This window comes from Liolophura sinensis, chromosome 11 (assembly GCF_032854445.1).
Source record: "Liolophura sinensis isolate JHLJ2023 chromosome 11, CUHK_Ljap_v2, whole genome shotgun sequence".
Classification (NCBI taxonomy): Eukaryota; Metazoa; Mollusca; class Polyplacophora; order Chitonida; family Chitonidae; genus Liolophura; species Liolophura sinensis.
The window spans coordinates 14,194,032-14,217,931 of NC_088305.1; the positions used below are offsets into that span (position 1 = coordinate 14,194,032).

General features: G+C 40.0%; 1 protein-coding gene across 1 annotated transcript in view; it reads left to right on the forward strand.

The window, feature by feature from the left end:
- Positions 1-23,900, forward strand: part of LOC135478103 (corticotropin-releasing factor receptor 1-like) — a 106,640-nt gene that overhangs the window by 69,462 nt on the left and 13,278 nt on the right. Inside the window, exons 4-6 of the mRNA XM_064758374.1 lie at positions 8,948-9,064; positions 12,920-12,999; positions 16,067-16,164. Of these exons, the coding sequence (XP_064614444.1) occupies positions 8,948-9,064; positions 12,920-12,999; positions 16,067-16,164 (295 nt within the window). The remainder of the gene's footprint in view (positions 1-8,947; positions 9,065-12,919; positions 13,000-16,066; positions 16,165-23,900) is intronic.

The window sequence follows — 23,900 nt, forward strand, 5'->3', positions numbered from 1 at the left end:
GGAGACTGTCTTACCAAGCTTACGCGACAGAAGCCAAGAATTTTGATTTCTGAAAGTGTAACTCATTTTCCTCGACGGCAGCGAAACATCCTTACAAAAAAGGCTATAGGCAACAACTGAACGATAGTTGCCTGTTGTAGTTGTCATTGGCGTTTACTAAAAACGTATCGGTGTATTTCCAGTGGTGTGACGTAGAATTGTTACCTTGAGTGGCCATTACCTGTTCCAGTCATATTTCTGGAGAGTTCGAGCATCATTCGTTCCAAATGTGTTTCTGCTTAGCGGGTTTGTGACAGGGTTCGTTGAAAGTATCAAACACTTGATGTGACGCTCATACCAAACAGTGGTGATGACTGCGCTGCGTGTGTGATGCATCAGAAGACGGCAAAGAGACACAGTCAGTGATCTTCACAAGAATCGATCTGTTTCGCTAAAGCCAATATACATTGCAGTTGCTGATCCCAGCACTCTTCAAGGCTGGAGGGAGCTATAGTATTAGACTTGGACGATCAGTTCATCATTTTAATAAGGTGCATTTATCAACTATCGTTAGTTTAGACCATAACAGTTTCAGTTTAGATTAGAACTTATTGTAAAACACATAGTATTCACAACAGTTTTGTACATGGAGATTAAATGCTTTTCACGCTTACTTTGAGTAGACTGTAACAAGTCTGCAAACTACCTGTAAACCGTAGTGCGTCCTGGTTTTGAGGTAGACTAAGACGTGGCAAACACGCCATCTATTGCCCCGAATAATGTAGCTTGGCACGACAAACGTTGAGATGTGCATGCATACGTCCTAACAGTTTGTCTCTCGCAAAGGAAGGACAGCATGAGGCCACTGCGGGTTGGGCTACTCGTGCTAATAATATTCCTTAGTCATTCGTCACATGGGAGCGTGCCACTGTCCAATGAAACAAGTTCCACTACTAAAAGGCTTTCCACGCAAACGCACTTAGACCTCGGAGAGAGTACCAACGCCAGTATGCAACCGGCTGTTGGAGAAGCCGTTACGAGATCTGACAAGGAAAGCATGGACGATTTGTGTCAGCAAGCATACGATGGATTAACCTGGAATATCCTGAAAATTGTAAGCCAAAGTTAGCTTTTTTCTATCTTCTACTTCATCATCACACTTCAACAGCACTGCCCCTTGTCGTATACCCGTGGGTATCAGATATTTTAGCAGAGCTGTTCCAGTCACCGTGAGTTCTTGCTGCGTACGGCTTACGTTATATAAAGCCAACTGTATGTCATTGGTTATGTATGTAAAGTTATTGCCGTGTAGAATAACAATTTATTTGGCGATAATATTGAATCTAATAATTTACACATTTACTATGAGTATCTACATGTTTAATCGAATATTTCACATGTTGAGTTTAATATTTCAGTAGATTTGCTCTTACTTTTCATATATTCAACATTTCAGCACATTTTAAACATTATTAATTGTGTCCATCAAACCTAGAGCTTTTATATTATGTTCACACTTTCATGTGAATCAATTAAGTTTTATGGTTTTAAGCCAATATGTATGGGCTATGCCACAATTTTGAACGAAAATCATTAACTCAGGAAGATGATGCTTAGAGTTAAGGAGCTCATTGTAGTGAACCTGTCGACTAACTTGACCTCTCATATCACAACCGTTCTAACTAATAGGCGCTAATCCTTCCGATCATTATGTTTTGTTTTTTCGGAACTGCAAGTTGCAGTTATTGCATATTGTTGTAAATAGGAAAATCGTATTGCCCGGAGTAAGCCATTGACCTTTAACAAGTTACTGGCAAGCATTTCCATCTAAGGCGTGATTTAATTTGGTGTAAGGCAAGAAGGGGTTCAGGAAACTTCATTTATAAACGGACTAAAGTTTTTAAACATAGGAACGAACATTTATTAAAGTTTTTAAACATAGGAACGAACAATTATTCATATGTACAGATGAAGTGTATTGCTTTGTTCTATGTGTTCTACTAAAGAAGAAACATGAAAATGGCTGGCAATAGTCCGGTGACTCAGCGATTAAAAAGCAAACAACGTAACCAGTTTACAACCAAATGCTACGCCTTTGCAATCAAAGCGCTTCTGATGTAAATCTTTTAATGTCTGGAAATTATTTTTGACCTCTGACATCCAATTTGGTTTTCCATGGATGGAAAATTGAATGTTATATTTCTTCGTGAAATAAATGACAGTTTGATGATGTATTGATGAAATTGGTGTTAAGGCATCGAAATGAAATGGGTCGTTCAATTATCGCTTTTGAACGATTGTATTCGCTTAACGAGGGATACATGAGCGTCAGATATTCAGCCAGATCCAGTGCGTTTGTATTAGAGTTATGGATAATTTTCCCGTCTGTCTCATTTAACATTTCTCTCGAGACATACTGGTGGGCTAAGTTTAAAAACTGAGCCCAGTTTCAGAAATAAAAACATTCTCACTACCGGATCATAAGAGCGTTATTGTGAGATATACTTTGTAGCCATTGGGATGTGTCTTCAGTGAAAATATCTGCAAATACAGTAAAACGGAAGGCATCAGGGTTTGTGTTTTATATGTTGGCGATAACGCCTATAAGCGGAGGAGACCTGCTTTGGCAGTAGCTGAATGAGACCTTGTTGTAATTACCTATCGCAGTATGAATTTTGTATTGCATAATAACAAAATTTGCATGGCTTTTATGGGAACATCCAACACTTTTCACGTTCGTAACAATGTAGCCAACAGTTTCTATGTGTGCCTTCCAGGAAGTATAACTAAAACAGGCCTGAAGGCTAGATTCTGAATTCTGAAACCAATCCAGAATGGAGCTTGTTGGATCGTTGATATGCTCTTTGTGGATTAAAATTAATGGCATGGAATTGACAGAACAGAGACTTACTAGTCCTCCCTCGCCGCCTCCTCACATAGGATAAGAACCCTCATCAAACGCTAAAACTACGCTGGGAATAACACAAAAGAACTGATTCCTTGGGCTTACCAAGACAGACAATTAAGTCCTTTTGAAAGTTGCGTTGCCCAGAATTTCTGGCTTTTATCAGACTATTTGTCGGTCAAAAACTTTTATTCTAGAAGTAATATATTCTTGACAGATGCAACAATTTTTCATATGATTCACATATTTGCAGAATTTGTCCCACTTAGCTTGCAAATTTGACTCTCTTCTTGCAGTTTCTGTAGTAGACAATCCCTCCTTTTAACCAGTTCTCGGCTTTCACATGCACTGAGATAAATTAAGTATTATAGGGAAGCATTATTTGTTATAAACAAACTGTTAAGAGTTTTAGCCCCAAAAATCCTTTCTTTTGGAGGGACAGAGCTATGACACCATGGGAAATCGATACAAAATTATTTGCTCTGTTGTGCCAATTAGCACCTAAACTGGACGATAGATTGATGTTTGTACCGCTTGGCTGACCCATGTATTAGTAAAGAGGTTGCCTAGAGCAATGTCTCTTATTTATCACGTGTGTCCGCGAGTCGTTATCGCGTGAATTCCGCCTTTTTTTACATTTTACTTCGTCAAATCTTTCCGCGTGTCCTTTATGGTGAACTGATACGTAGATCACTAGATTTATATGCACTGGTTTGGTAGATATGTCCTAAAGTAGCTATGAGGAGCGCGGAATTCATAAATTTCTTTCCATATTCTGTAAGTTAGGTTTAAATTTATCTATTTATTTATTTGAGATTATTTACTCAAGAATATTTTACTTATACGACGACGGCCAGCATTATGGTGGGAGGAAACCGGGGCAGCGACCGGCGGAAGCCCACGCCCATCTGCAGATTGCAGGCAGACCTTCCGACTTACGGATGGAGAGGAAGCCAGCCTGAACTGGACTTGAACTCATAGCGACGGCATTGGTGAGAGACTCCTGGGTCATTACACTGCTGTAGCGCGCTAACCAACTGAGCCACGGGGAAAGGGGGGGGGGGAGGGGGGGCGAAGGTTTAGACAGATAAACCTAAAATGTTGAGAGGCTGAGTGACAGAGCGATAATTCTCATCAGCGAATTCAAGCTTACACATATCTCATGAAAGGCATTCATACATGGAATATTTACCGATACGTATTTGCCTCGGCTAAAGCTGTGTTGCCGTCACAAGCCCATGAGACAGAAGGCTTGAACATAGTATTCTTGTTTTGTCGTATGTAATAAGGTATTATGAGAATTCATAAATTGATCAGCTTCTACACATTCTTCGTTTGATAGTGAAAACTATTTTGTGTCCGAAAACCCGTACTTAGTTTTCTGCTGTATCAGGTTTCTTCCACCTCGTTGTGTTTACCGTAGGTCCTTGGTCGAAATATGTTTAAACCTGACGTTAAATCCAAACAAGGAATTAACCAATCGATCACGTCAAAGTCTTAGTATCAAGCATGGCCTTCGATAGTTTTCTGTTTTGTGGCAATATTTACCCTAACCTGTGCACATCTGGAAATGCAGCAAAGACCAATTTACTGTCATCACCATTCAAATATTATCATTAGGCATGTAAATCAAAGATTAGAACATGCTCTTCTCCGACGACTCATCCACATTAGTACAAAGGTAAATATCTTATGTCTTATTAATCTTGAGTTGACATAAACGCAATTTTTTCTGAGTATATGTGAAATTTTTTTGTACATATACGAAACTATTTCGTATCTTGGGAATTTATTGTACATTTAAAAGTGTTCGACAAACATGCAAATTAAACGAAACTTTAAATGTACGTTAAGTATAAGTGTTTTTACATATGTATATGAAAATTACACAAATGCACAATTTGCATGCACAAATGTACATCATTTATAATCATAGGCTACATATGGGAAGGGTTTGCCATAGCCATCTGCTCCTTAGGTTATTTGCCGTGTATCATTGTTACACACAACGTGAGAACTGTTTTTTGCGAGGTAGATGCTGTCAGCTTTGTTTCTGATTACTTGACTACTTGAAGAGAAAGCTGTTTCTGCTCCAGTACCACGCACATATCTTAGACCATAGTGACAATGGGGCAAGCGGTTTTGGGAGCGCATCAGCACGCATCCGCACAACCGGTTTTACTGGGGACACACAAATGAAGAAGGTCATCTAAACTTTTGCAACAAACGAAAGATTATGGTTCGTTCTAGTTTTGTTTGTATATTTTTATACAAACTTAGTGTTTAACTGTAGCCATGGTCGACGCCATTCTAAGTTCCTGGTGTCACAAACATCCTAATAAGTCAGCTGAATTGTGTTCGAATACCGAGGGTTTTAACACACACATGCCTTTGTTTATCGCAACTGAAGACCCGGATATTGTTGTGCGCACTGTTTGGTTAATCGGCATGTTTCACACTATTCTTCTCTCAGTCGGTAGATTCGAATAATGAAATGGGGCGATGATTTGTTTTCGAACAAAGCCTGTTTGTTCAACAACAGCGAAAGCTATATGCCAGATATACCGGTGACCATTGGGTGTTATGTGAGGCGATTTGTCTTGAGTTCGGTGTTAAAACCAAATAAATGGAAGAAAACACTACATATATGCGTAACTGTTTTGTACCCAGTAATTGAGTAATTACATTCCAAACGGCCTCGTTTAAGCAGTCTTTTTTATGTTTTGTACGGGGATATTCAGGACCGTGTTTCAAACAATTTGTAGAATGTGACTAAATTGGAAATGCTATTCACACACCACGGTTTAGGAGAATTTGGCAAATTGATAGGACAAATATGACTAGAACCCTAATAAATTGCAATAAACATCTCATCACTTTTTCATTTAATTCTGCTTACGCCATAACCATGGTGTTAACAGTTGTATACGGCTCTTCTATACAGGTATTTACATGAACGGTTAGACTAAAACCCTAAGTGGGGTACATTAGTTAGAAACCGGATTTCATTTAACAATTTAAAGTGACAATTTAACAACTATCTGACATAATTCACCGCTCAGGCTTTACAATTAATACTGTAATGCTTTATACAAACGTTTTTAAATTTGTTTCCCCGGGGACTAGTGTGAAATATTTTAAGACGGAGGAATAAATATTTCAAATTCACGCACATTCGCGTGTTTAATATTAAAGGAAACGATATGATGCAAAGGAAGCAAAGTAGAATACAACTGGAGTGGTGCTTCCTAAACTTGCTGTGTAAGAGCTTTTATGAGCCCGTATATAAGATGGGCCAAACCTCTGTGGTGTGTGAGATCTGCCATGACCGTCACTGCAGACAAGCAAACATCTGCCTCCGTGACTTCCCTCATGATCTCCTCGGCGAAGCTAGAAACCCCATAAGGCCATTCTCCTCTATTATTCTCTCAATCACAGCGTAATGAGGCGCAAAATTAGCCATCAGTCCGCTAACAGCTGGACTTTGCTTACAGCCGTCCAGGGATTGACCACCTCAGCAGTGAAACCCAGCTTCCGTCTTCTCCTCCGTGTCCCGTTAGCTCGTCCGTATTACTGTCCGGCCAGACATTGATAGCTGTGATCAGTTTAATGTCCGTTTCCAAGGGTTCATCCTTGATAACTACCTAAGCGTTTCATGTCGTCTTGAAGCCGGCATATGGGGGCTGTCTATGCATGATTTACCCATGTTAACGGAATTCTGCCCGGATATTGAATTGGGCCTCCTCTGACTTTGGTGGCGTGGAAGTATAGTCGCCAGCCTGGTGAATGATGAACCCTGTAGAAATAATTAGGTTGTTCTCCACAAGGGAAATAAACAACACCTTTGTTAGTTGACTCTATTTGTTAAGATCTCCAGAACTGAAACAATTTCCAATGTGCGACTGGTTAATTCAATGAGGTAATAAAAGCAGACTTAAACAACATGCGTTGGTGAAATGCCATTGATCTGCTCGATGCATTTTCAGGGTTCCTCCACACATAAGCTTAGCTGGGATCACAGATAAGACATATTCTATACGTTACAGCATAATATCCTCTCTCTTTGCCAAAAATGAAAACAATACATATAAAACTGCACCATGTGTACTGCTCCTCTTTAATCCCAGAAGAAATGTCCAATTTATAACATACCACTAGTGTACACAGTTTGGATTTTAATAACAGAAATAAGGAACAAACAATTTGCTGTCACGATATATTTTAATAAACCTGTTAGTGTTGACAGAACTTTCCCATTATGTCAGCACCAGAGTAAACTTGTTCACTAAAACATATCATGGTAAGAAATCAGTTATTAACATTCAATGCAATTTTCCAGATTTCGAAGATTTAAAGAGTTTGAAAACATAAGTTTTACATAAGTGCTATACAGGTTATTCCACTGACAACGGAGAAAACATTTAGGTGAGATCGTTTGTTGTATGGGACAAGAAAGACACAAATTGCGGATTTCTTGACTCTTCATTTTACACCACCTCATGAACTTCGTAGGGCCTAGTTTTGGTTTTTTTTTTCACTATTCTCTGTGTTTCTTCTCCACATGTTTTATCTTGGTTTATTAATATATTTGTAGTGCAAACATAAATGTCATTGAATAAAGTGGGATACATGTAGCTGTCAGGTGTATCCAAATGCTCCAATGTTTTTTTTATCGAGTAGAACGTCACCATGACGTTCAGTTGTGACGTATGAGTGTGCAGTTACATATGCTGGATATGAATTCTCTCTTGTCATCTCGTAATTTGTGTTCGAAAATACAGAATTTTTATAGGGTGTATATTTACATTTATTTCACAAATTTTCATCGCCAATTGCCAATGTGGTTACATTTGTCTAGAGCTAACGGTTTGGATTTTCCCATCGGACCCGTCGACCTCTACGTCCTTGCCTATCCCCACGGTAAAAGCCTTATGGCAAATAGCTTTTGTTACAATGCAGTGTTTACGCGGTGTTGTTTGGGAGTTTGGTTTGAGGTTTGGGCAAATAGAACTGTAAACCAAATGCCGACGAAAGTATGCTTTCTGACGTAAATAGCATAATCACCTTTGTAGCTATTTTCTTCGATGCGCCCAGGACGGGAGCCCACGACGATCAAATAGTCGGCTTATGCTTAAGTACATGTGTGACGTTACTCATCTGTTATTCCGAATTAACACTCTTGAAGTAGGATATACGATTCCAATTCTCCGGCATTTTGACGTTTGACACAGTTTAAACATATTCCCGGTTGACCCACGGCTTAGTGCTCATCGCGGATGACAGCTCGGATCGTGCTTATCAAATTTCCTATAGGGAATTAATGTATTTCTCTTCACGAACAAGTAGAATGAATAGTAATCATTTTAACCGGTGACAGGATTGACATAGGGACCATAAATGATTATTAAGTAGGGAGGCTGTCGAGTACTGAACTTAGTAGACGTCATGGAAATAATTTAAAGCTGACATTGGGCGTATTAACTTGACAATCATCTGTGATGTGAGGGGAAATATTAGTTGAAGTGACTTCTAATTCGAAAGAGTATACTACGTTAAAGACGACACAAGCCCACACGAGTCGGTAAATGTCAGTTCCGCATAGAAGAATTACGCAACAAATATGAAGTGTTAGTTGACTATAATTAAAACAGTGACCTCGAGGTTCCCCCATGTGAAGCATCATTGTCGCAATTTAGAATGAGTTCGTACGTCAGAGCTATCACTTACCATAACATCTGTGTGCAGGTAATCAGCTCGCCTTCTGCTGGAATGGACGTACCATCCGGTAGTCTGGTTGCACTGCGAATATGCCCTCTATCAGAGAATACAGAAGCGTTGGTTTCTCTCTGCCCTGCCTACAGCCATAAAAAAGTCGACCACTTTTGTACATGCCGAAGTGATGTATTCTGATAAAATAGTAGTTAAACTTATTCTATGGCTATAACGAACATACCGTAACTACTGTTACAGACATCAAAGTCGTGACCTGAAACAAGTAAATAGGAACACAAAAAATACTTTGCCACAACTGAGTTTTATGTTTGGTTATTTTTTGTTTTGTAGATGGCCAGTTGTACTGTAGCAGCACCTGGGATAATTTCTCGTGCTGGCCAGTCACCCCGGCGGGTCACACGGCCGTCATCCCCTGCCCAGTCGGCCTACCAGGCGTCGATCATACACGTAAGTTTTCATTCTTACAAAGACAACATCATGCAAGGTAAAACCCGACCAGTGGCAAAATTTTCACAGATACCCGACATCTTGACGACCATCATCTTGTACTCCAACTGTTCATACAGACGCTTAATAAGCAGCAGCATCTTGCTCCTTTAGAGCACCATGGCTTAGGCACAATTAGGTAAAAAATGAGGTGAAGGTAATCGCAAGTCATTAGACGGGACTGTCTAGGATTACTCAAAATGCTATGTTGTCATAATATTTAATAAAATATTTACACGAAAACTATGCAAAGAGGCCAAGCCCTGGGACAGAATTTTTTGTAGAATTCTGTTTTAAGGAGGTGTGCAATACAAAGCCCGTACAATGGGAAGTAACACCACAGCAACTATGGTAGCGTGATAGCTGGCAAAAGGTAACACGTCACAAGTGAAATCCAGCCTTTGTACAATTTATCTCAGTCAAGGTTTTGTTCTAAGAGATTATACAAATGCTTAGAAAATAAATCAAAGACTTACAAAATAATATATATATATTTACAAATATAAATACTTACACAGTAGCAACTTGCACGTTTCCCACACAGATACTTTCGGGTGCGTCTTACAGCCGCAAAAATGTTTGGCAAAATATAGGTCATGTAATAAAGCAGTTATTACATTTATGTCCTTAAAATCAGAACTGATCGTAACTCTTTCTTGTTATCTAGCCCTGTTCATGCCTTGTTATCTAGACCCTTACCCTTTCGATTCCGCCGTGAACAGTTCATCTATAGTTAATGAATTTCAATAAAGACCTTTTAGACAACACAGTCATAATTTGCTTGTGATGTATCTCCCAAGGAAAATTCAAGAGAAAGGTTATGACTGACTGTTCATTCAATAGGCATCAAGCACATTAGTTTTCGAAGAACATCACTTCATTCCATATAAGCGATTTGGTCCACTAGAAAGAGATGCACAGTCCGTGCGTTGTTCACGGCGATCGCGTTCTACACTCTAACTGAATAGTTATGACCTTTCCTTTATTTACCAAATGCCAACTATCACACTGTCATCCCTGCTCTGACTTTATTCTCCATGCTGCACGTCTATCACACTGTCGTCCCTGCTCTGACTTTATTCTTGCTGTACGTCTATCACACTGTCGTCGCTGCCTTGACTTTACTCTCCATGCTGAACGTCTATCACACTGTCGTCGCTGCTGGGACTTTACTCTCCATGCAGTACGTCTATCACACTGTCGTCGCTGCTCTGACTTTACTTTCTATGCTGTACGTCCATAACACTGTCGTCGCTGCTAAGGTCTTAGTCGCCATGCGTACGTCTATCACACTGTCGTCGCTGCTCTGACTTTACTCTACATGCTGTACGTCTATCACACTGTCGTCATTGCTCTGGCTTTACTTTCCATGCTGTACGTATATCATACTGTCGTCGCTGCTTTGGTTTTATTCTCCATGCTGTGCGTCTATCAAACTGCCGTTGCTGCTCTGATTTTAATCTCCATACTAACCTTACTCTCTATGCTGTACGTCTATCACACTGTCGTCGCTGCTCTGATTTTACTCTCCATGCTGAACGTCTATCACACCGTGGTCGCTGCTCTGATTTTACTCTCCATGCTGTACGTTTATCACACTGTCGTCGCTGCTCTGACTTTACTCTCCATGCTGTACGTCTATCATGCTGTCGTCGCTGCTCTGACTTTACTCTCTATGCTGTACGTCTATCACACTGTCGTCACTGCTCTGGCTTTACTCTCCATGCTGTGCGTCTATCAAACTGCCGTTGCTGCTCTGATTTTAATCTCCATACTAACCTTACTCTCCGTGGTCGCTGCTCTGACTTTACTCTCCATGCTGAACGTCTATCACACCGTCGTCGCTGCTCTGACTTTACTCTCCATGCTGAACGTCTATCACACTGTCGTCGCTGCTCTGACTTTACTCTCTATGCTGAACGTCTATCACACTGTCGTCGCTGCTCTGATTTTACTCTCCATGCTGTACATCTATCACACTGTCGTCGCTGCTCCGATTTTACTCTACATGCTGTACGTCTATGACACCGTCGTCGCTGCTCTGACTTTACTATCTATGCTGAACGTCTATCACAATGTCGTCGCTGCTCTGATTTTACTCTCCATGCTGTACATCTATTACACTGTCGTCTCTGCTCTGGTTTTACTCTCTATGCTGAACGTCTATCACACTCTCGTCCCTGCTTTGGTTTTATTCCCCATGCCGTACGTCTATCACACTGTCGTTGCTGCTCTGTTGTACGTCTATCACACTGTCGTCACTGGTTTGATTTTACTCTCTATGCTCTACGTCTATCACACTGTTATCGCTGCTCTGATTTTACTCTCTATGCTGTAACCTTTTATATTGTTAGAGTTATGCCACATTGTGATTGAAAGATTGCAGGATTGAAGGAGAAGGGTGTGGTAGCAGAGCAGTTCGATCCCACAGCATAATTGGCAATATTGATTTTGTGGGAAATAGAATATAGATAGATGGATAGGATTATATTAAAATAAAAAGTGTATGCGGCATTGTACTTTGTACATTGTACGCATTGGAAAAAATTGGCCCAAGTAATGGCCGGTCAGAAAGCTATGTGTAATTTTCAAAAGGCGTCTCGTATGTGCAAACGTATTTGGAATGGTTGGACACAGCGGTGTTAAAAGAAAAAAAAACAAGTGTAGTTTGTAGGGTAGCACTGTGTTACATACGCCAAATTAATTAGTGGTAAGATCTGCGGGTAATATACTTTGACTTTGGTGCTGATCTACTTCGGCCTTTTCACCTCTAGACCATGTTTGGAGGCCATGTAACGTCACACTCAACATTGCATATGACAAACCGGACACACAAATAATAGTCTTCTCTTTTCAACTAAATTCTTTTAAAGCCCTCTTTCAAAAGGGTACCAAATTGTCAACAATCATGCTGAACAGAAAAACAAATGCATGTCCATCTTTTACATAGTTCTTCAAAATGAAAACTTTTACTGAGAAAATAAAAACCTTGTTGAAAGCTGAAAGCTGAAAGTTTATAAATTAAATTACAATACATCCTAGATGGAAACCACCTGGAATCATTACCCCCATTTCTCCACAGATATAATATGTTACTTTTCTTTAGCTCTCCAGTAGTCAAATGAAAAAAAGCAAGGTTCTCCCTGACTCTTTACAAAGTTTCACATCTACAAATTCATCTGTTACGTCGTTATGTAACTTTATTGTTTAGTTTTCATATGACGTCTGGTTAGCTTGGGGATGTCATAATTTTACATGAATAATCTAACCAGCTTCAAGACTCTTCGGACTGGATAACCAGATACGACAGCCGCAACCGTGAAAGGTTGCCAAAAAGGTGGAATAACCAGCATCAAATGCGACAATCATGACCAACAGATATAACCGCCTGATTGGCAATACTGATCATGGTGGAATCGAAAGGCTAAGGGTCTAGTTTACTGGACTTTTGCCTTGCTCCAACTTGAAGGGGATAATCACGTACTCGTCGTGTAGATGTCACGTACTCGTCGTGTAGATGCCACAGATGCACCACACTGACTGGCAATACTGATCACGATGGGGTCGAAAAGCTAAGGGTCTAGTGTACAGGGTTTGTGCTTTGCTCCAGCATCTAGGGGATGGTGACGCACCAGTGATGTGGCTCTTTTTTTTGAATGATACAAGATGTCAGTCAAGTGAAAATTCCTGGAATAAATTAGACGTACCTGCACTGTCATATTTGTACCTGATCCTGTTTATTGTACCCACACAGTTTACATCCATTATGCATGATGCGATGATATTTGGGTTTATATTTCTTGTTTTACGTTTCAGAAAACGCCACTAGGCATTGCATGGACCACGGCGAATGGATGGCAAAGGTGAACTACGACCCATGCATCATGGAAGACGAGGTAACACTCATTGGAGGAAAGTAGCTGTTAATTTTAGAATAGCTGTATACATAAGTAAGGACGACGTTTACTCCGGACACATCGTTTTCCGCCATCCATATTCTGGACATGTGGCACTTAACGTTTTTCATTAATTAGTCTTTTACAGTTACGCACTGTCAAAACGGTGTCATTATGTCGTGGTTATTGACTTTCCAAGATCATATACAGAGGAAGTCCACGCCGTCTGCCTGGTAATTTGGAACGGAATAGGGTTATTAGGCACATTCAGTGTGTTTCTTTTCCCTTACACCTCTGGACATTCTGATTAATTGGGCCAGGTCAGGAAGAGACAGGCTTCAACCCCGTGTTCTCAATGTACTTTCTAGAAGCCATAATACCATGTTTTATATGGCAGCCGTATGTTACGTAACGATCACGTCAGCGTTTACCATTAGCTGAGCGATTTTGGTCTCTATCTATTACTGTTATGATACAACAGCACTTGCCAATAGATGTTGGATAGCCAAGGACGTTAGACAATGGCATATACGGGAGAGACATGGATTTGCCTTAACACACTCTGCATCTGTGCTATACTGTACTGGTACATATACAATAGAAACCATCCATGCTTGCACTAAATGTCAAACATTTCATTTTTCGTCAAGGTGTGGCTGAAATATTGACACCGTGATATCAAACCGTTGTCATTCATTCATTCACACAATGCGTCTAAAGGCCAAAGTAACAGTAACATATACTAACTCATGTGATTTACACAGAAGTCGCATGCCTTTATATCTGATGTAAATCACAAGTGACACATTCATAAACTCGGGATAAGTCGACCACCTGTGCACCTAATGTGAGTCACAAGTGACATCTTTGCTTGTGTTTGCTCATGCGCCAAACCAACCAGCCATTCGATTATGATTTTATTAATTTGGTATTGTTACATACACTGGGCTGTTTTATACAAATGAATAGGTAATGGGAAAGTTTATCAGGTAATGCAAATATTATACAGGAACTGCGTCCCAGAGCATGCACCATATGTTTTAGAATACCGACGTCAGAGAGCACACAAAGGGAGATAGCTGTGGAGGAATAAACGCACGCGAGCGTTGGATATAAGCGCGAGATCGTTGGTTATTGGCTCGTGAACGTCGGATATTACTTTCCGAGCGTGACGTTGCTTTGCATGAGGACGTTATCGTTGCACATCTGTTTTGGGGAATATCATGTGATCGTGTATTGACCAATGGAAACCAAGCATCACTCCACGGGGTATAATATTATTTAGTTATGTAATCTGCCTTTCACTGAGTTCATTCGTTTAGCAAAAGCTGTTGCTTTATGGAAATGTGTTTGTCACAAATAGCCTTAACCCACTATATTGGCTGTGTGCGACACACTGTCTAATGACCAAGTTGTTAACAGTTAACCGACGCTCACACTGACAATGTATTTAAAGACGTACAGCATAGAAAGTAAAACTAGAGCAGTGATGACAGTGTGATAGATGGCAGATGGCCACACGTAAGAAGCGAAATAGGCCTCTTGTCCATTTACCCCTGTGAGAGATATATTTTAACTGTTCATGAAAATGTTTAAAAAGTAGCCCCCTAGCACCATGGCTTGAGCAGAAATAGGTAAAAAAAGTAATGCACTGATGTTAATTGCAATATTTTACATTTAACATACAATTAAAACGATGCAAGGGGACATTCCCCAAAGCCATTTCTCTGAAAGCTTGTTTTAGGCTTTTAGAAATTAAAATTTTGCTCTCCTTATCAATGTTGTCTTCAGGCAAATGTGTTCAAATTTCAGTTTCCAGTACCAAAAACTAAGCATCGCACAGAGCTTTTAAATTTTAATTTAAGTCAGGAAGGGCTTTGTGGACTCGGCCCAATGCCTCGGGGATGCTCAGTCCAACAGCAGACATGTGATTCGTGTTGACATCGTCGTAGCAAACTCTCGTTGATACCTATTCTATAGTTCCCTAGACCTCACATCATAATGACGTCATTTCCAATAATAAAATGGATAGGAGTGGAAGTTCTGAGGCCAGTGTAGAGCTTCTATACAGAGAGAGAGAGCGCGCATGCCTTGTGTAGAGCATTCGTATAATGAGAGAACTTGAAGAAACACCAGGCATTTTAGAATACACGATTTCCGCTTTTAGGTTAGTTTCGTGTCCAACTCTTGGGTAGGGAGAGCAAACCGTCTCAAGTATGATTTCTCCAGATGGCAAATGCATTATGCACAGCAAAAACACATCAGTGACACTCCACGTGACTCAGCAGTTCTTTAATTATCGGAATGAATTATTGTCCATAATTATCTGCAAGTGTTATCCGTTTCTGAAAAAATCGGCTTGCAAATCGGTTTGTTCACTTTCAAACTGCTTCTTCATTTGTTCGTGGCTATGAGAACATTTAGGCCTGATTTAACAAACGTTCCACTTCATTTTTGTGACACAAAGTCAGGAAATTTCACCATATGAATTCCGACTGAATCTCTTCAGTAACTGGTGCCAGATAACTGGCAGATGGTGTAAAACCAAGTACAACATCATCAATTTTCGCAAGAGATATCCATGCATTAACGCGTTGTTGTTGCTGCCGGAACCTATCGTCCGTTGGTCAGTGGGTGAAGCCTTGTCAATTTAAGTTCTCGCTGGGAAAACTTGGCTTTTCGTCTGGAGAATTGTCAAGTTTTAAGCCCAGGGCGGTATTTTAATCAGGACACTCCAGTTCCCTCCCCCCCCCCCTTCTGCACACCTCCCCCAGGTGGCACGACTTCTGAGGCGAAAAATGAAAAGCAAGGTGTAGATTTTGGTTTCGCATTCCTTTAAAATGTACATGTACTCGTGCTGGTTCACGAGTACATGTAGTTCCCAAGGCTTTGTCCCTTTGCATTGTTTTCCTGTGAATAATAATTGAATATAACGACAACACAGCGTTTTGAGTAGTTCTAAACCGGTGAACCAAAGACCATTGCCCCAATTATTCTCTCACCAAGTATGATTTTACATATCAACCATAAAAAATAATTATGTAGAAGAATGGTTCATATTTTGCAGCCTCTACCGTCTGAAGCGAATCGGATCATTTACTACGTAGGATTCTGTGTGTCTCTTATTGCCCTCACCATAGCCCTGGTCATATTCCTCTACTTCAGGTAAGTTTTCACTTTCATATTCTGTATACACATTTTACAACTGTCTCTTCGAACCATGCCCGTTGTTTGTTTGTGCTTTTTTGTGTCAGGATCAAGATCATCGGGGTGGATACTGGCGGCTTTGCATAGGCACTATAGTTGTCTGTTCTCTAGGGAAGTGGCGTTTTATCCACAGTCGATAAGATCAACAGGTTATGTGGTTAAACGTATTGTCTGTACTTTTCACCAGACACTTGGACTCATACACACGTGTCAAACGTATTGCTTTTCGCCATGCAGTTCACACAAGGCAGTTTTTGCCTAACAAAATTCCTTCTTGTCCACTTGGCGCACAAAACGTTAACATATCTCTCAGTAGAATTAGGAGATTTCGCACACAACACGTAATATTTCGTGAGTGTTGAAGTTAAATACCGCTGGTTATAAAATGTATCAGCACGAGGTCGTCCTTAGACGCTGTAACCAGTTTGCTGTATTTTGTGCAAAAATGCAGTCTTGGTGAACAGAACAGTGTCATCATGGATGAAGTCTCCACACATGGCATAGGTTAATTTATGTTATTTGTTGTATGATTTCAAACATTATATCAGGGACAAAGGGCATGACACGTAAGCTAGTTACAACAATCTAATAATGGGTTTCCGCTCTATTTATACTCAGAACGTAGTATGATTAACTACTTCGCATTGGTGTCCTTTCTCATACTAATGAAGATTTGTTTCCAAAATTCCTTAAATCACCACTAAAATACACTTGACTGGGGTTTGTGCCAAGCCAAACCTGAGTACAACGTTTACGAGTATTCACGCATGACTTCTTTATACTACCCGAACCGGGTCATAGACGAATCTCGTTATGGCTCATTTGTTTAAAATGACACATGGAAATCTCATCCTCTTATTATGAAGAAATATCAGAGGTAAGTAACACGTTATTGAAATGACTGTGCTAAAGGTTAAAGACTATAATTTGAGTTTCAACTTAAGAACAAAGGTTAACTGCAATTAAGAGAGCCAGATAACAGGGTATTCGCAAAAGGTTGGGTGGGTGGTATTTCAGGCGATACATATAGCACGACCCAGTGGAAAATAGGTGTATATGTGACATCGGTAATGACCACATGTGACCGGTACAAAAGAATAGATACAATGCTGATAGTCTCAGTTTCCCGTAATATTGCTGACAGATGGACGTATAGACAAACAAACGCCCTTTAAACATAGCCTGGTGTGGCAAGCCGAGGCTTAAAGACAACCCAAGAAAACATATGCATGTAAAAGTGTAAATTTCAAAGTAAAACAGAAATGACACTGTGTGGTTGAAGGGATGAATTGGCAAACCCAGATCTCACATCTCTCAGAAAACAAATGCATGCAAAAGTGTATATCTCAAAGTGAAACAGAAATGACACCGTGTGGTTGAAGGAATGAATTGGCAAACCCACATCTCACATCTCTCATTTCAAGTATATTTTGTCATAAAAATACATGTTGCAATGTTTTATGTAAAAATATAGGCATATGAATCTTTGAATTAGTTTCTTGTTGATACACTTTCAGTAGACGTACCATTCTGGTATTATTTACATTCATACATACTTTTAAGGCTGAGCAAAGAATCAAACGGTACGGAATGTGAATAATAGCTTATCTAGGACTCCGATAACTTTTCACCCCTGCCAAAAACCGTTCAACCCGTTGTTTACATCAAGCTAAGACAGCCCGAAATTATAAACTAAGAAATAACCTAAGGTCTGTGGTATACTTTTACATCGTTTTAATGTGATTGTATGTTAAACGTGATGACAGCACATGATTTTAAGTGATTCCAGACCAGTGACGTCGGATAGAGTGCAGTTTATATCACCGCAATATTTTATTGCCTGTTTCAGTTTACCGTGTTGCTAGTGGACGTGTAATATACGACTATGTATATAAGCATTAACACCAATAGTCAGAATAAAACCCTAACTGAAGAAAATTGGCAAGAGGCTGTATTCACTGGTTACGTGTGACCATTTGCCAGCTATCACACTGCCGTCGCTGCTGTGGTTTTGCTCTCAGTGCCGTACGTCTTTAATTTAGAATTTACAGGTATTTCATCTATTCCTGCATTACTTGTTATATTCGAAATAAGAAAATTTTTTTATGAATTCCTCTCAAGGACGAATTCACCACAATCGGTCAGGGGTTCTGGCATTTACGAGTATTGTAGACTTAATTTTTTAATCAGTATCGATTTCGTATCCAACTTCGTCTCAAGCGTCGCCGATCTTACAGGGCTGTATAAATCTCGCGAAGCGCGTGGCCGTGATAAATGTTCTGTGTACTATAGCTTGAAGACAGTTACATGACATGGCTCAAATCATATACGTTATACACAGAACTTCCTGTAAAGACGAGTAAACGAATACAATGGAAACGTCGAAATGCAACATTGGTTTATCTACCAGGTCTGTCACGTCAAGATGACTGAACAAAGACTCACAAAGACGGACTAGGATTCCATTGTGGCTTCCAGACAGGGCCTTTAAAATTTCAGATCTATAAAGACTCCCAGACACCCGAGTCTATCTTCTTCTCAGTTTCTACCAGTTATCCGTTGCCGTAACTTGGTGCCTGAAAATCACAGCCTGTCGTATCTCCACATATTAAGCTATTGAACCAACTGTGTTGTATAATGTCGCTCATATGTACATGTACGTACGCGTACTCCTCACATCGCATGCGTCGCTCTCTACCCTTTCGCTTTACATCGCTGTCAGCATTAGGCAAGCTTGGTCTTTGGAGATGTTTAGGCATTCCCATGAACAGTTAAATTAAAACCATGGTTGTGGCAAATTGACAAGAGGCCGTATTTCACGGGTTACGTGGGAACATTTGCTAGCTATCACACTATCGTCTCTGCTTTGTTTTTTCTCCCTCCTTGCTGTACGCCTGAAATCTCTGTCCTGATTGTACACTGTCGTCTGCCGAAGAGCTACCTGTATGACGTGGGTCGTGTCTAGTACTACAATTACTTTTTCATTACTCGAGAATAATATTACGGGTCATTTCTAAAAATTATGTTTGTTTTGATTGCTGTTTTACGCCTTGCTCAAGAATATTTAACTTAGGCTATGCGACAGCGGCAAGTTGTAGTGGAAGAAACAGGACCAAAGGCCAACAATCCCTTGTCTTCCAGTTGAACATGTGGGTACTGGTCGTCCCAGTGTCAGCATGTTGTGATTGCTTGTGGTTTCAGTTACTGCTCTAGTATTTATTTATTTGATTGGTGTTTTACGCCGTACTCAAGAATATTTCACTTATACGACGGCGGCCAGCATTGTGGTAGGTGGAAACCGGGCAGAGCCCGGGGGAAACCCACGTTGCTGTCATCTGCTCTAGTAAGGTAGCGCTGACAGGAAACCATGCCGGAGTGATTTTCCACCATGTTTGAATGCAATCGTAAACACATCACCCAACCATAAATCTTTTGAAATTGTTATCTGAATTTATTAATTTATATAATTGTTGCTTAACAATGTTCTCTTGTTTATGCAAGAATATTTCACTTACGATGCGGATAATTTTTATGTGTGGAGTAAACCACCAACCATTGGCAAGCTACTGCTATGATTTCCTACATGTGATATAGAAAGGAAATGCACCCGATATTGGAGGAAGACAAGTAGAGTTTAACGATGTCTAGATGCTTAAACGTCCATACAAGTGTCGTTGGTTGCTCATTACAAAGACCAGAACAAGCAGTCCGAGCCGGGGAATCTGCAGATTCCTTGTCCAGGGCCAGGTTCGAATCCACACATCGAGTGTCCTAGGGATTGATTGTTATCTAACGATAGCTCATTCATACAACTATATGTATAATCCTTGTAATTCATATAACTCAACCATTGATTACCTTCGTTTATGTACTTTTTACTACCGTCTTCAAAACCCGAATGTGTAACGTGACTCGATAGGTATTGACGAGAGAGCTGCGTTAAACTAAGATTGACGCCTGCCTTAACTAGCTTTTCCTACGGCAAGCGAAAACCAGATCTTATGTGGAATAGTGGATGTATCAAGGGAGCTACTAAGCGCTATGTCGCCTCTTTTCAGATCAATTTTACTTGACAAACAAGGCCTGGTGATTAAGTGTTTACAGTTTTTATTCTGACGGCCACCCCAGAGGTTAATGCATCCAAAGACATTGAAAAGGCAATGTTACTGTGTTTTTGTTCTTCGAAATTTATCGCTTCTACTGAAGGCAAAAGATTAGTGCGGTTAGAACGGCTGTACTCGCGCCATTGTAATAGCCTTGGGAAGTGTTCTCCTGTCTCCACGGTGATTTACTCTGACGTGTGAGCTGAGGACTGCACAAAATGGTGCATCCGGTGCTTAAGCAGTGTAAATAACAGTCATTCTGCGAAAGGACATAGAACCCTCCATGTAAAGCCTTTATATCACCTATCCCTCTTTATTAGACGAAATGAGTAGCCACGGGGGAATGACAATTCTTTGCACACTCTTGCTAGTACTTAAGGCAAACAACCCCTAGCATTCTCACTTATTTGTACTCCCAAAAGACACTACCTTAATCGTCGTTAATTTATTTATCGAGTTTTAAAAAGCATTGAAACTGGCCAAAAATGGAATGCCTCACAAGTTAAAATTAGCCAGTATGTTTTCCATGCACCGGCTCTAATGTTGGTCCCGAAAACTACAATTTGCATTGAAATACATGAAAATAACAAATGAACACTGTACAACATTTCCCAGTGGGGCTTTGCCCATCTTCGGGTTATGAGTAAATGCATTGACAGATGCCCCACTCTCCCACAGCACTGCCTTCTCTTTCCAGGAAAACAATTCTTAAAAGATGCAGATGGATTGACTTCCCTGGATGATTGGATGGAGTTCTCATTTCTTACTACTCCAGGGTTACGGCTCTATTTTATAACACAAGCTGTATATTTGATTCTGTGGAAGGCAAGTTGTCAAAAATGTTAGGATTCAACGGCGGCTCCTTGAACTGTGATGACCGTTTATTATGATTGATTGGTGGAGTGAGCGCTTAGGGTTAACAATTTTTCAGCCATATGACGAGGAAGGAGTCCTTAGAGTGCATGTAACGTGCCTCCTTGTGGCAGGACAGTTTTCCACCGCTCTTTTACCTTGTGCTGATTCCCTGAGACGACTTACCGAATGCAAGTAAGCTGCCCCACGCGAGTAATCATACTGATACAGGTCAACCAGTCATTGCACTATCACCTTAATGCTGAACGCCAAGCGTAACTTCCACTTTTAAAGAGTATCAGCTGAGTATCGGCGCTGGTGTACGTTTATTGTGACCCAGGCCACATTAGTAATGAGTGCGGGTGAATCAACAAATTTTTTGACGATGGCCGGTATTGAACCTGCTTCTCTTGTACTTTTACTTTTGACAAAAACCTCCATGTTAGGATTCTTTCTTAAGACAAGACCCTGTCTGTCTTATTTTAGAAAAAATCTAATATTAGAAAAATTTCACACAAACCGTAAAGAACAGAAAGTATACACCTCTATTCATTCTCATATTTCATTACATCAATGTCATCTTTCTAAATCTTCCACACAGAAAGTAGCAACATAAAGGAAAAAAAGATACCTTTTCCTTGCAAAAATATACTTCTTTTTTTCTGTTAGTTATTTTTACGTAAAGACCTTATACATGTAATCCGATATGTTTTTATATAGAGTCTTTGATTTTCCTTTTTATAAAGGAAAAAAAATCAGATTGGAAGCTTAAACACATTTATTCTATCCTTAGCATATTTATGTAGCATGTAAATTGATCAAACAATGGACAAATTACACAACCTGATTTCTTTTCCGCTGTCAACAGTTTCACTCTCAAAGCAGGTTTGGAGAGATTTTCATCGTACCTGGTGATGTCTAGGCTAATGTAACACCGGGAGCTAAATGTAAACCAGATAGTATCTAATTAAGGATTGACTGTACATATTTCATAGCGCTTACAAAAGCATTTTTTCGCTCATTCCCCAATAAACCTAAACATATTACTGTCAATCTTAATAATTTAATTTACAGAATAAAGGGATGTTATCTAATGTTTGACTTTCATTCCAAACTGTGGGAAATATTAGTCGATTGTTTTGAAGAAGGTAACGCCGCAGGCTCCAGATTACAGATTTTATGAATGCGATTTTTTGAGCCTATGAAATTGGTGACCAAAGTTCTACCATTTTCAAACAACGTCTCGTGCACATTAAGGCAAATGACGAGGCAAAGTTTACATCTGCGGTTCGTTTCAAAATGTTTTTTTCTGAAAACATATAGAAGGTGATTTCCGAGCAAGAGAACTTTGAGCGCAGAAGATGCAGAAGGAACTGAATTCGTTTCACGAGATGTATATCCCCTGCGACAGGGCGTTTGCCCTGTTCATAATAAACTACTGCTGTTGTTGTGGTTGCATTCTAAGGATATGGAGGCGGTAACTTCGTCATGCTGGTTGCAAAACACGTGTAGTTGTAATATATAGATGATATCTCAGTATTCCAAACATACTGGTTATCCAAGAACAACAGTGTGCATTTTAAACATGACTTGTAAAGTGATTTTGATCAAACTCTCTTGTTTTTGGCGAGCACTCGCACTGGGCTCGCTCACCCAGCACGTCTGTGTATGTTTGTGATAAAAATCATTTACTAAGGTAGGCACTACTGTTTAAACAGTCTGACTTCATCCCAGACTGTCCACAGAATTTGCACTGATGCTCCTCTTTATGAATGTGAATATAATACAGAAAAAACCCCAGATATATTTATAGTGTTCTGTTTGTCATTTCACATCCAGTTCCTTCCAGTTCTCTTCTTAGAAAAAAAGTAGTTATTTTTTCGGTTTATTATGGTATAAACGCAAGCATTTGACCAATCAGACTGCGCCTTACAAGCGTAAATTCGGAAGAATTAAGTTATTATACAAAAGAATGTACCTCACACAACGTGTCTAATTATGGCGTTTTGTTCTTCTAACGGCTATATAGTAATGCATTGACTAACTTTTAATGGAATTACAGCGGTAAACATGAATCAAATAAAGAAATAAATCAATTAACAAATACTTACACCAGAATATATTGTGGGAATAAGCGTCCAAAACTCGTTATTACCTTCGATGGCTTCACAAATGCTTAGAAAAACAGGCTCAGCCTGACAAAAATGATTACAGAGCGAACTTAGAACTATACCCATGCCGAAACACATAGTATTTGTTAAGTTTATGGCATGAAAGGTACTGTTCCAGACATCATTTTTAAAGGAGCGTCAACATTTCTTAAAAGAAAACACATCACCAGACTAAATGTACAGATGCATCCATAAGGCATCCCATACGAAGTTTAAAAAGAATAACCTTTTGTGCGTGATGTTTCACAACCTAGATATCGCAGCTCGAAGTAAGCAAAATCGCACTCTTTTAGAAAATCGAATGTTTCAGTTTTTTCTGTCTTTCTCCGTCTATCCCCCAGTTTTTCCGCCCGCCTGTCCCCTGTCTCTCGGTCCCCTAGTTTGTCAGCCAGTCTATCCGCCAGCTTTTCCGCCCGTCTGCCCGCCTGTCTGCCTGTCCGGCAGTTTTTTCGTCCGTCCTTCTATTCCCGGCTATCCGCCTGATATTCTGTCTTTCTTCCAGCTGTTCTTTATGTGCAGTTTTAATTTTTTAAGCTTTAGTTGTTACAGTGGGCCATAAGGGGCAGTT